The 13,184-nt window shown below is 52.3% G+C and overlaps 1 protein-coding gene across 1 annotated transcript; it reads left to right on the forward strand.

Annotated features, from left to right (window-relative positions):
* Nucleotides 1-9,823: 9,823 nt before the first annotated feature.
* Nucleotides 9,824-12,169, forward strand: FZD10 (frizzled class receptor 10). The gene has a single exon (XM_004430075.3). The coding sequence runs from the start codon at nt 10,236-10,238 to the stop codon at nt 11,979-11,981; it is 1,746 nt and encodes a 581-aa protein (XP_004430132.1). The 5' UTR covers nt 9,824-10,235; the 3' UTR covers nt 11,982-12,169.
* Nucleotides 12,170-13,184: the final 1,015 nt, after the last annotated feature.

A 13,184-nucleotide genomic window follows, 5' to 3' on the forward strand; every position in this document is an offset into this window, starting at 1 on the left:
GTGAGCACATAGAACTCTCCAGCTTCCGGTGGTTCTGCAGTCTTTTCTCGGGCAACTCTTTCTGTGTTTCTTTGTTTTACGATAGCTATTCATGTCAGATGGTGCAGACTTGGTCCTGCAGGAAGCAGGAGGAGGAAGCAGAAAATCTTCCTGACCTCCTTCCAAACCTAGGATCTAGATTCTGAAATCCCCTTCTCTACAAATTGTGGCTTGAGTTTTTTTCCAAGCACTGCACCAAACACTTAAATTCACGGCGGCGTGGCCTCGCAGCTTGATAAACCACACCAAGAGTGTTTTGCAATGATGCCTGTTCCTCTATGAAACCTGAAGCCATAAGTGGCCCTGCTATTATGCTGGTAACTAAGCCGCCCCTGAGCCCAGTGGATATGCATGCAAGCTGCCAAATAGGATGCAACTCGTGCTTCCTCAGTGGCATCCTAATGGCCCTGTGTTTCCCGGATACCTCGTTCCAACTCCAGCAGGTCCATGGTCGAGCTGCAGTGGGGCTCCTCGTGTGCAGTCACGGAGGTACCAGCTGTGACACCCAGGAACTTCACTCCTCTGGTTTCAGCCACACCCTTTCGACAGCCAACAGATCCCAGCAAGCAGCTCACCAAATAGCCACGTGGTGACCAAAAAGATGGCTTCCTGCCTTACTGCCTTGGCCAGCCCCTGGAGGACTGAAGCCTTTGAGGCACCAAAGCAGACCCTACAGACGCCTGCCCAACCCCCTTGCCCCTCCTCCCCCGCGCAAGGCCCAGCTCTGCCTGCAGGTCCGCCCTCCTCCGCAGGGCCCCGGGGTGCATCCCCGACGGTCTACGCCCATCCCATGTCTCATTCCCCCAGCCTCTGCTCGAAGCTTCACCCTTTGTGCTCCCAGAGAGAGGAACCTTTTTGGTTTAAGCCAGTTTGAGTTGGGTTTTGTCACTTACTAGCAAGATTCTTAACTATTGCAAAGAGGAACAAATGCAATAACACTGACGGTTACCAACCTTTACGGCAGCCCTGTGCTAGATACTGTGATAAGCTTTTCTCGTGAATTATCTCATTAAACCCTCTCAACAACCTTTTGAGGACATGACTCCCATCTTACAGAGAAGGAGCAGATGCTCAGAAAGATTTAATAACATATCCAAGGCTGTCCACAAGGCAGCCAGTAGCGCTTGTGTGAATTGGGGAAAGGTGACCCTCTCAGCAGAGCTCTCCAAGGGCACACAGTTCAGTGGAACAGGACTTCAGGGTCTGTGTGCAAACTGGAGGAGGGCGGCCTCTCTCGGCAGACACAGGCCCAGGCCAGGATGCAAGGTTTAGGGGTGAGGTATGGCTGAATTGCAGCCCCACGCCCCCATAGCTAAGAGCTTGTGCAGGCTACCTTTGCACATCTGAAGGGGGGCCCTGCTTACCCCACTCATATGTCATGCAACCAAGCCCGGAATCCCCGTCCATCTGACCCCAGAGCCTCATGACCACTGTATTAGTTAGGGGCCAACCAGAGAAACAGAACCTACAGTAGGATATAGATAGAGATTTATTGCAAGAAATGGGCTTTCGCAGTGGTGAGGGCTGGCTGGGCAAGACTGAAATCCACAGGACAGGCTGGAATATCTCGGGGGAGCTGAAAAGGAACTTCTTCTTCCTCCGAGAAACCTCTTCTTCTCTGAAGATCTTCCACCTCCTTGGAAGAGGCCCACCTGCATTACTGAGGATGATCTCCTGTACTTACAGTCAACTGACCATAGGAGTTAGTCACCTCTACCAAATGCCCTCCCAGCAATACCTGGATGCATGTTTGATTGAATTACTGGGGACCGTCGCCTGGTCAAGTGGACACCTAACGCTGACTGTCACAACCGCCCGTGATTTCTGCCCAAGAGCTCTTCTCACGGTGTGTCAGGGGGTCGGGGCTTGAAGAGTCGCCGGTCGTCATCTTGCAGATCTTCCTGGTCCACGCCCCTGGTCCCCAGCACGCTCAGCAGCACCCCTCTACCCTCTCCAGAATGTGTTGGTTCGGATCCTAAGCTACATGGTACGTTAATCACATATAAACCAAGCCCTGCTAGCTCTTCCACCCCTGCAGAACCTACACAATCTGCCCTTTCCTTCTGCTCCGTCTCCTGAGCTCTGGCGTCCTCTGCTTCTCCTGCTGGACACTGAAGGATGGGACAAGGGACTGGGGAGAGCGTGGGTCCAGGGTCTGTCTGACGACTTCGGGCTGTGTGAGTGTGGAGTTACTCAACCTCTGCGAACTTCAATCTCTGTAGGATGGAGAGAACAATTGTTCCAACTGTATGGGTTGTAGCAAGGAGGAAACAATAAGAAGGTTCTTAAAGGTCCAAGAACAGTCCGCGGCCTGGGGCAAGGATCCCATAAGCGTGAGTGACCATGATGATCAGGATGCGGACCATGCCCCTCTGCCTCTTCACTCTTTCGGGCCCACCCGGCACCTCTCCAGCCGTGTCCTCGTGGCGGAGCTGCCCGGAGCCTATCACAGAGGACGCCCCTGTTTGGATACATCCCTCCCGCTGCCCACACCTGAGGGAACCGGGGGAGGCTCCTCAAGAGCTTGAAATTATTTTTGACTTATGACCGAGTCTTTCAAGAGTGCAGGGGAAATAAATGTTTTCTAATATTCAAGGAAAAAAAGGATGCAGCTCTTCTTTTGGCTGGAACCTCGGGGCCAGTTCAGCTTCATGTGTCCCCGCTCCTTGCGTAAATAGGCCGGCAGCACATTCTGTATCTCCCAGCCATGGGGAGGGCACAAACTTTTGTGCCTGGTGTCAGTGCAGAAAAAGTCGTTCACTGAGTTATTGAGAAAACATGCATCGGGCACAGTTCTCCATCCTGGGAATGTGGAGGGGATCGAGTTTGGAAATTCAGCTTCAAAATTGATTTTGAATATATCCATATATTAGATTATATATATACAGAATTGGATTATATATATAATACATGTACGTTAGAGAGAACAAGGGAGGGAAGGAAACGGGAGACAGAGAAAGAGGCTGACCAACCAGCAGACAGACACTGTCAGAATGAGGGATGGTACCTTGAATCCCAGGGTAACGGCTCAGCTACGAGAGCAGTAATGCAGACCTTCCCAAGTCTTACTCTAGGAAACAAAAGTGAAATCCTGCAGGAACAGCACAGCTCTCTTCCCCACCCTATTCTGGACCTCGAAGAAAACTGTAATTTTGCATTTGAATTGTCATTACTGTGAGGAGAGCAGAGCAGACAACTATTTGAATGAGTTTCTTTTCTTGCAATGAAATCTGAGGCTCAGGCTTGAACTATTCCTGAAAGACAGCAGACAGTCATCGCTGCGTGTCAGAGCTACGTGGAGGACGGCGAAAAGGCCGCACGGGGACTAGGGACAGTATCGGCTGTGAACGCAGCAACAGCAGCCGTCCTGGAGAGGGACCCGCAGGAGCTGAGGACTGGCTCTGGCGGAGGACGGGGATCCACAGCTGTTTCAGCAGGCTGACCCCCGAGTTGCCCCCAACTCAGCAGAGAGGCTCCAACGTGTCAGCTGCTCATCCTGGGTAAATTCAAGGAAGAAGAGGGAAGCTAGGAGTCCAGCAGTTCTACCGGAAAGAAGAAGACTTGTAAGTGATGCTAGTGGTAAACCATCTTGCCTTCTAGCCGGTGAAGACAAATGAAGAACTTAACAAGAAGTGGACTGACGTGGGAGTTTACAGACCGATTAATCCCGCACGGCTGACGGCTGACGTCGACCGGCCAGACCCAGATCTAGGCACTGGATGAGTTGTCTCACTTAATCCTGCCTCAGACCTTATAAAGGAGGTGTGGTATTATCCTCATTTCACAGCAAAGCTCAGAACGGTTAAGTAACTTGCCTGAGGTCACACAGCTGAGGACAGGGGTAAACTAACACACCTTGTGAATGTTTGCTCCACCTTTTCCTCACCATTTGTGACCTAAAGAATCTCTTCAAACACAAACAAGCAGAACATCAAAATGATAAGCGGCAAACGCTTCCCAGTCGTGGAGGAAAGAGAAAAGGCCATAAACCAGGCCTTCATCCTTCTACTCACTGCTGACATGACACCCAAACAGGGTCCCTTTCTGAAAGTCCCGCTCGACTACATGTACTTACTGTGCATCTCCTGTTGGGAGGCGGGCAGCGCAGTGAAGAGAGCTCAGAGCCCCCCTGGTTTTGAATCCCGACTCTGCTCGTCAGCCGTGGCCTTGGCCAAGTTACTTAGACTCCAAAACTTCCAGTTCCTCGTCTCTAAAGTGGGAATCTTCCCTCGACCTGCTACCTGGGGTACCTGAGGATTAAATGAGTCATTTCATGCAAAAGGCTTAGAACAGCGCCTGGCACCTGTCAAATGCTCCATTGGCTTTTCTCCTGTTAGCATTTTAATGATTTACTTATACGATGCTTAGCCTGTATTATTTCAGTCCTAACTCTGTCATTTCCCCAAGCCCGTGCTCACTGATGTCATACCCAGGCAGACGCATCTCTGATGGTGCTCTCACCTTCCACCGACACTGTATTTCCACAATGGTAACGGCGGCTCTGAACTGGGCACTTACTACCTGTTGGCGTTGTTACAAATACTTCACACATATTAGGGCATAATCCTCCTCAGGCCCCGTGAGGTGGGAACCCCACTGGTGCCCATTTTTCAGATGAGAAAACCGAGGCACAGAGGCTGGAAGGAACTCTCCTTGGGTCACGTGGCTAGAACACGGTGGAGGGGATTCAGACTCAGATCCTACACAGTTCACACCACGGAGAAGGGTTGCCCATGGTTTTGGTCACCTGGGTTCAGGCTCAGCCAACTTAAGGTTAAAATTGAGAGTGGGGTTCTTTCTTGCTTCTTTTTAAGGCGGGACCAGGCTTGTGGGCATCCCTGCTCTGTCCCTGAAGGGACGGTTTAAGGCCCTCCCTCACCTGAGCAGGGCAGCAGCCTGTGGGGGGCAGATCTTTTTCTTAGCTTCCGTGTGCTGGCCCAGCTCCTCGGGACAGGCAATGAAAGGGTTCCGGGGTGGGGGCAGCAGAGAGGAAACAGATGGGAAGGTGAGTAATTAAATCAATATATTCCAAACAGCCAAGGGAGGGGAAAGAAGCAAGCAGTGATGTCAGAAAAGGAAGTTTGAACTCATCTCATGTGCGTTCACTTCCAATCGATTGTCCCTTAAAGCTGTTTGGAACATAAACGCAAAACAAAATAAAACAAACACACACACACAGGAAAAGTCTTTTGTTTCATTTTTCTGGAATTCTGTGATTTTTTTCCATACAATTCTTCGAAAAAGCAGCCCAATACAGAATTGCAGGTTGAAGCCCTTTTTCTGGGGGCCAGTTCTGTCACGGGGTAAGGGCCGATCTGCTTGTGTTTTGAGCAGGCATGTGCTAAGCCTTCCTATGTTTTAAACAGATAACGTCCTTGTAATTTGGAAGCACTTCCACCAAAGACCGGCTTTGTCCCTTCTTTCGGGATGTTTGTTGTTTTCGCTGTTGTCGTTGAGATGAAAAAGAAATTCGGTATCTTTAAATTAGGAGGAGCTGAATAATGAACCTTGGGCAGTGAAAAGGCTAATTCGCTGTGGAAGAGAAGGAGTTTAATCTAATTTAGTTGGAGGGTGTCTGTCTGCGGTGTTGTTTTTTGGAGTGTGGGAATAGAGGAGAGAAGCTGCCCCCTTGAATGGTCCCTCCTGCGCCAGAAGCAGTAGGGAGCCCCGTAGACGCCAGTGATCCAAAGCCGGGCCTTGAAAGGGGGATTAGAGACATGCTCTGATTTGCAATTCACACTAATGCACCCTGTGGAACCTTTGGTAATATTTCAAACCACATTTCAAGGGAAGTGGCCTTAAAATAGCTGCCTAAATGGTCGTGGAGCAACACAGTGCACTCCGGTCATCGATTTTATGATGTGGATGCTTTTCTGTTTATTTCTCAACACCCCCCACAGCCCTCAACCAACCAACAACTTACAACTGGTGTTTTTAGGTGTAATTAAAACTTTTGTGCCTGTCGAATTTGCTGCAACTTGCGTTGGTTCTCTGGTGACACAGTGTGTTTTCTTTAGTTAGTATCCCTTCCGATGACTAAAGGCATCTTCCTTGGAGAAAAATGTGGGGCAGAGAGCAAGAGCATGCCTACTCGGTTAGAAAATAGAATTTTCCAGGCCTGTTTTTTTTGTTTTTTTCTTATCTGAGAATAAGTTTCTGCAGAAAGGTGACACATGATGAGGTCAGGAAAAATAGTACCTATTGGTATCAGAGACCCCTCTGCACATCAGGCAGTTGTGAGCAAATAGATCACATTTCATTCTTACTTGAAAGTGGAATTGGAGAAGTCCCTGATGAAATACAAATATTGATGACATTAGAAGACAGAAGAAGAAACACAACACTATTTCACTGGATCACCAAACCTGAATGTGCCAAGAGAGATCATCCACGCGGTAGCTCCTGAAAAAGCACTAAGATCATGGGAAACACTTTTTATCTTCAATGTTACCAACACTATTTTCTTTCTTTTCATAACCTTTGCTGATATTCCACAAGTTTGCTCTTGCAATTAGCTTGTAACATGGTAAGTCTATGGTTTAATTTCTCTCTATTGCTGAAAGTGTCAGTACTTTTTATCTTAAAGAGATTATGTGGGCCTTGTTTAATCCCATTTCAGAAAACCTCGCACAGTGCTTATGATTTCCACTGACTATAACATAATAAGAGATACGACTGTGATTTTTAGCAATATCCGTGTCGAAGTATTTTATTCTTTGGACTTTGCTCGAATAGAATGAAACTCTGCCTCCCTTTCAATTCCTTTCCATCCAAAAGTATGCAGTTCCCCTTCAAAATATTGCCTGACTCCCCAAATATTTCCTTTCAAAAACCTCTACTTCTCTGGGTGAACATTTGCAAGGACTTGAAGGTACTTAAAAGTTTAAGAGTAGCTCTCCGATATATTTCTTCAGGTAGCTGGGGTAAAAATATATATATATATATATTCCTTGTCCCTGCATGTTATTTGAAATCATGTTTAATTATAAAGTTTCATTAAAAACCTTTGCTCAAAATTTTAGAGACCTAATAAGATTTCCATTAATTTAAACATATCACTATTCCCACGACAGCCCCAAATGCTTTCTTTTCCCTCTTTCATCCATGGTTAAATATGTAAATAAAATGTCTAAAGTCATTCTTCAAAGAAGACAAAAGAAAAAAGAGCTGAGGGAAAGACAGCCATAAAATTCCTCCCAATTCTCCATAACATTTGCCAGAGGGGGGCCAGTCGCCAGCCAGGGCTGAGCAGCAGGGGACCCCGCTGCTCCTTAGAATCACACATCTCAAATCCCACACACAGGAAAAAAAATAAAATAAAATATCTTTTCAGCTGCAGCCATCAAAAGGCCCTTTTCATTTATTAGTTACAGAGTATCTTGCAGTTGCTGATTTCTCTGAGCGTTCATTTTCTGTAATAACGTCTATTTGTTGGTTTCCATCTCAGCTGGGCAGAGGGAAGCACTTCTGCGGACATTTTTATAAAAACGAGAGAAGAAAGCCATCTGAAGTGGTTATCGCTAAAATAATGGGTCCGCACAGGGCGGAATTAATACAGCACATAAAAGATAAATTAGGAGCTCACACCCCCCTCCCGGTGTTTGGTGTTCTCTCTTACTTCTTCACATTTATATTTCCAGTAGTTTCTGAGGGGGAAAAACAAAAAGAAAGAGAAGGGAAATGGTGCCAAGGAAGGACCTTGGCAAGCAAAGTTCTAGAAAAGCCAAGTGATGTCCCCAGAATCTTTTTAAAGTTAAAGGTTCTGAAAACAACTCAGTAGACTAAAACACGAAATAAAACTATCATAAGAAAAACGGTAACCTTTTAAAAAGCATGTGAGTTTTCACTCGGGAAATAACACAGTCGAAGGTGGCTGTTCTGACCGCATTAGCGTCTACCTTCTTTTCCACCTTCTCTCTCATCTTAATCCACCCCCCCCACCTCCCACCGAGGTCCAGGGACAATGGTTCAGTGCAGGGTGCACGCACGAACCTGCCTCTTAGTTCTGGGACCCTGGGCAAGTCCCAGCCTCAGTCCTCTCAAGAAGTGTTGGACGGACCGATGGATGAATAAGTGGATAAGCGCTTTCTCCCAAGTTTCTTACAGATGTAAAACCGTATCACTTGTTTTAAATATAAGCCAATATTCTCAAAAGCCTTCTCAGAGGAAGTGCCCCACTTCTGCCACCGCTTAGAAAAAGCTTCCCTAAGGGACGAGGAGGGCCTGTCATTAGCGGCTCCTTCCTGGGCGCTTCCCAGAGAAAGCTGGCAGACCCCGGGGGTCTGCCGCAGCGGGGATCACCAGCTCCTGCGGAGCCCGGCGGAAGGCGGCAAGGCTGCGGGGCTCCAGCACGGATCCCCAGGATGTCTGTACACACTGCACACCTCGCCAGCGTCACCCTCAGACAGCGGGGAGGATCAAGAAGGCCTGTGTGCACGCGGCCCGCTCCTCTGACCTCTCCTCCCACCGGGGAAAGTCCTCCAACTGACCCCTCTGTACCTGATCCTGGAGTTTCAGAAGAACTAAAAAGACCCTGACCTCAAGGGCGTCTAAGAGGAGAGAGACCCGGCCACCTCCTAGGGGTACTGTTTATTTAAGGGTTAACACGGGATGCAAGGTGAAGCGCTTTGCATATTCCCTGCAGGCGAGGCGTGGGTGTGTGCGCCCACTGTGCACGCCCTGCGCGGGGCAAGGGGCAGGGAGCGCTGTGTCCTAAGTGACTTGATCACAAACTGGCCCCAATCCGAGACGGGTGAGCTGAGGGCGTTGGGCCAGGCCGCTCCTTCTCTACTTTCTACGAAAACTGAGTGGCGTGCGCGCCCCCGCCTCCCCCGGGAGCTGGGGACCCTCGGCCCGAGCTGACGCAGCGCCCTCCCAACTCCGCATCATCTTACGGGGCTGTAGCCAAGGAGGGCGCAGGCCGGGCAAATCACTCGCCAAATAATATAAATACCCGACGAGCGAATGACTTCCTATAATAAATAAACTCAGCCGCCTAGAAGAAATCACAGCCCTGCCTGCCGCGAGGCCCCTCCACTCCGCGGCTTTGTTGGGGGCGGGGGTCACTATTGTACAAGCCGAGCCCCCACTTCCCAGGGAGGCGCGGACATAAGTCCCAGGAAGCTTCCCGCCCCTCCCCCTCGCCTTCTATGCCGAGACCTCTGACGAGCGGCCCTAAAATCTGGATTCCCAGAGCCCCTCCCCCCTGCCCTTAGCTCTCGCCTTTGAAATTTCAAAGAAAACCCCTCCCCGGAGCCGGAGCCCCGAGCGCAGGCCTGGTAACTAACTCCCGGCCTCGGGAAGACGCGGGCAGGTTTACAAGCTGAGGGGCCACTTTATGGCCAAGGCTGTAAAACGCAAATCCCACCTCGCTTTGAAAGCGCCCTCCGCCCGGGACCCACCATAAAAACCAGGGAAGACGCGCCCCAGTCCCCGCCGCGGACCACCCCTCCCCTCTCGGGCCAGTCTCCGAACTTCCAGTAACCTCGGCGCCCTTGGGGTTCCCGGGACAGGGGCGCAGGCGGGGAGGCAGCGAGGGCAAAGTTAGAGGGTGGCGCAGGAGGGCGCAGGCGGCGGGCGGGACGGACGGGAGGGCTGGGCCGGGCCGGGCGGCGACCCCGCGGGGCGGGGAGCGCGCGGCGGGGCGGCAGGACTGGCTGCTGGGCGCTCGGCTTTCTCATGCAAAGCGGCGGCGGGGGCGGGGCGCGCGGCCCGGGGGCGGGGCCTCTCACCGCTCGGCTTTTTTCCCCCTTTGCCTTTTTGCGAGTCTTCTCATCCCGGGACGCAATCCTCGAAACAGCTGCGGGCGGGCCGGGCCGGAGCCGGCGCGGGGAGGGAGGAGCCGCCGCGAGCGGGCCCCGCCACCGTGCGCCCCCGCCGCCCGGGCGCTCCCAGAAGAGGCCAAAGTTTGCCGCGGCGGAGAGTTGCAGCCCGCGCCGAGAGCTCCGGGGGCTTCTCTCGCTTCCCGGTATTGTTCGCAAAGTTTGCTCCTCTCCTCCGCGGCCCCACCTCGGCGGAGGCCGGGCGCGGAGAGCAGGGCCGGGGGGCGCGGTGCGCACCGCTCGGGCCAGGCTGGGCGGGCATGGGCGGGGGCCCGAGCGGGGACGAGGAGCCGGGGCCAGCTGCCCGAGCCCGAGCCCGGGAGCGGCGGCTCTGAGGGGAGCGGACCTCCCCGCTAGGGCGCCTCCGACGCCACCATGCTGCGCCCGGGCCCCCGCCTGTGGCTGGTCCTGCAGGTGATGGGTTCGTGCGCCGCCATCAGCTCCATAGACATGGAGCGTCCGGGCGACGGCAAGTGCCAGTCCATCGAGATCCCGATGTGCAAGGACATCGGCTACAACATGACCCGCATGCCCAACCTGATGGGCCACGAGAACCAGCGCGAGGCCGCCATCCAGCTGCACGAGTTCGCGCCGCTGGTGGAGTACGGCTGCCACGGCCACCTCCGCTTCTTCCTGTGCTCTCTGTACGCGCCCATGTGCACCGAGCAAGTCTCCACCCCCATCCCCGCCTGCCGGGTCATGTGTGAACAGGCCCGGCTCAAGTGCTCCCCGATCATGGAGCAGTTCAACTTCAAGTGGCCCGACTCGCTGGACTGCAGCAAACTCCCCAACAAGAACGACCCCAATTACCTGTGCATGGAGGCGCCCAACAACGGCTCGGACGAGCCCCCCCGAGGCTCGGGCATGTTCCCGCCGCTCTTCAGGCCGCAGCGGCCCCAAAGCGCGCAGGAGCACCCGCTGAAGGACGGGGGCCCGGGGCGCGCCGGCTGCGACAACCCCGGCAAGTTCCACCGCGTGGAGAAGAGCGCGTCGTGCGCGCCGCTCTGCACGGCCGGCGTGGACGTTTACTGGAGCCGCGACGACAAGCACTTCGCCGTGGTCTGGCTGGCCGTGTGGTCCGTGCTGTGCTTCTTCTCCAGCGCCTTCACCGTGCTCACCTTCCTCATCGACCCGGCGCGCTTCAGGTACCCCGAGCGCCCCATCATCTTCCTCTCCATGTGCTACTGCGTCTACTCGGTGGGCTACATCATCCGCCTCTTTGCCGGCGCCGAGAGCATCGCCTGCGACCGCGACAGCGGCCAGCTCTATGTCATCCAGGAGGGCCTGGAGAGCACGGGCTGCACGCTGGTCTTCCTGGTCCTCTACTACTTCGGAATGGCCAGCTCGCTGTGGTGGGTCATCCTCACGCTCACCTGGTTCCTGGCTGCGGGCAAGAAGTGGGGCCACGAGGCCATTGAGGCCAACAGCAGCTACTTCCACCTGGCAGCCTGGGCCATCCCGGCCGTGAAGACTATCCTGATCCTGGTGATGCGCAGGGTCGCGGGGGACGAGCTCACGGGCGTCTGCTACGTGGGCAGCATGGACGTGCACGCGCTCACCGGCTTCGTCCTCATCCCGCTGGCCTGTTACCTCGTCATCGGCACTTCCTTTCTTCTCTCGGGCTTCGTGGCCCTTTTCCACATCCGGAGGGTGATGAAGACAGGCGGGGAGAACACGGACAAGCTGGAGAAACTCATGGTGAGGATTGGGGTCTTCTCCGTGCTGTACACCGTGCCGGCCACCTGTGTGATCGCCTGCTACTTCTACGAACGCCTCAACATGGAGTACTGGAAGGTCCTGGCCGCACAGCACAAGTGCAGGATGAACAACCAGACGAAAGCCCTGGACTGTCTCATGGCCGCCTCCATCCCCGCGGTGGAGATCTTCATGGTGAAGCTGTTCATGCTGCTCGTGGTGGGCATCACGAGCGGCATGTGGATCTGGACGTCCAAGACTCTGCAGTCCTGGCAGAACGTCTGCAGCCGCAGGTTCAAGAAAAGGAGCCGGAGGAAACCGGCCAGCGTCATCACCAACAGTGGAATTTACAAAAAATCCCAGCATCCCCAAAAAACGCATCTCGGAAAATACGAGATCCCCGCCCAGACGCCCACCTGTGTGTGAAGGGCTTGGAGGGACAGCGGGGAGGGAGACTTTCCCAGAGAGCCTGCAGCGGCTGTCAGAGCCACAACACGGTGCTTTTCTTGGTTGGTTGGTTGGTTTTTTAAATAAAAGTAAAAGAAAAAAAAAAGTTTTTACCCTGAAATTCAGGATGCTGTGATACACTGAAAGTAAAAATGTCCTTAAAGGTTTTTGTCGTGTTTTGTTTTCAGTGATGGAGAGCTCCTCCTGAAGTAGCCTCTTGTGTAACTAATTTGTGGTCAAGTGGTTGATTCCGCCCCCAGAAGAAAACTTTTGTTTAGAACCTTCTGTAAATATACATCTGTGTGTTTGAGTTAGCTTGGCTATCCATTTACAAATCAGAGAAAAGATAAGTTCTTTGCAACTTAAAGAGCCTCTGCTGGGCTGCAGGGGGGAGGGGGGGAGAGAGAGAGAGGCAGAAGAGCGAGTCCCTCTCTAGCAAGTGAGCCATCCCGGGGGGCCCACCCTCAGGAAGGCTGCCTCTAAGACAGCAACTTCTGTGCAAACAGGAAGACAGAGAAAGCCTGACAAGTCTGCACACTCCAGTGGATTCGGAGTCACTTAAAATAGACTCCAGCCCCTAGCCTTCACAAATGGTCTTTCTCCAAGGCGGAAACTTCCACCAAACCTAGCATTTGTAAATGCAAATGATGTGCAATACAGTTTTTTCTCTTTCCATGAAAATAAAAAGAGAAACAAGTATTTTGCTGTACATAAAGACAACAAAAGAAATCTCCTAACAAAAGAACCCAGAGGCCCAGCCCTCAGAAACCCTTTAGTGTTACATTTTGTGGCTTTTTAATGGAAACCAAGCCAATGTTATACACGTTTGGACTGATTTGTGGAAAGGAGGGGAAAAGGGGGAGAAAGATCATTCAGAAGCACCCAAAGAGCTTATTGACTCTTTCTCTTGTGAAACAAACGGTTGCCATGAATAGATCAAGAAGCGCTAGACCAGCAATCCAGTCTATTCTCCTCGCCATGCCAGGAAAGGTGGTCCTGCTTGCGCATATGTGTAATATATGATAGTTTTCATGCGCCACTATTTTATGAAAAATAAAATATGTTCTTTAGTTTGGTGCCGGTCCCTTGTACCTTGTGAGATTTCCCTTCTCTGTGTGCCGAGAGAATAGAGAAAACTTCTCCCTCTGTCTGTTTTTCAAGCGACTTCTGAGTGTGCATGTC

Source organism: Ceratotherium simum, chromosome 35 (genome assembly GCF_057802395.1).
Source record: "Ceratotherium simum simum isolate JZ-2026a chromosome 35, ASM5780239v1, whole genome shotgun sequence".
NCBI lineage: Eukaryota > Metazoa > Chordata > Mammalia > Perissodactyla > Rhinocerotidae > Ceratotherium > Ceratotherium simum.

Coding starts and splice junctions, on each gene's coding strand:
- FZD10 (XM_004430075.3), top strand. CDS start 10,236: ATGCTGCGCCCGGGCCCCCGCCTGTGGCTGGTCCTGCAGGTGATGGGT.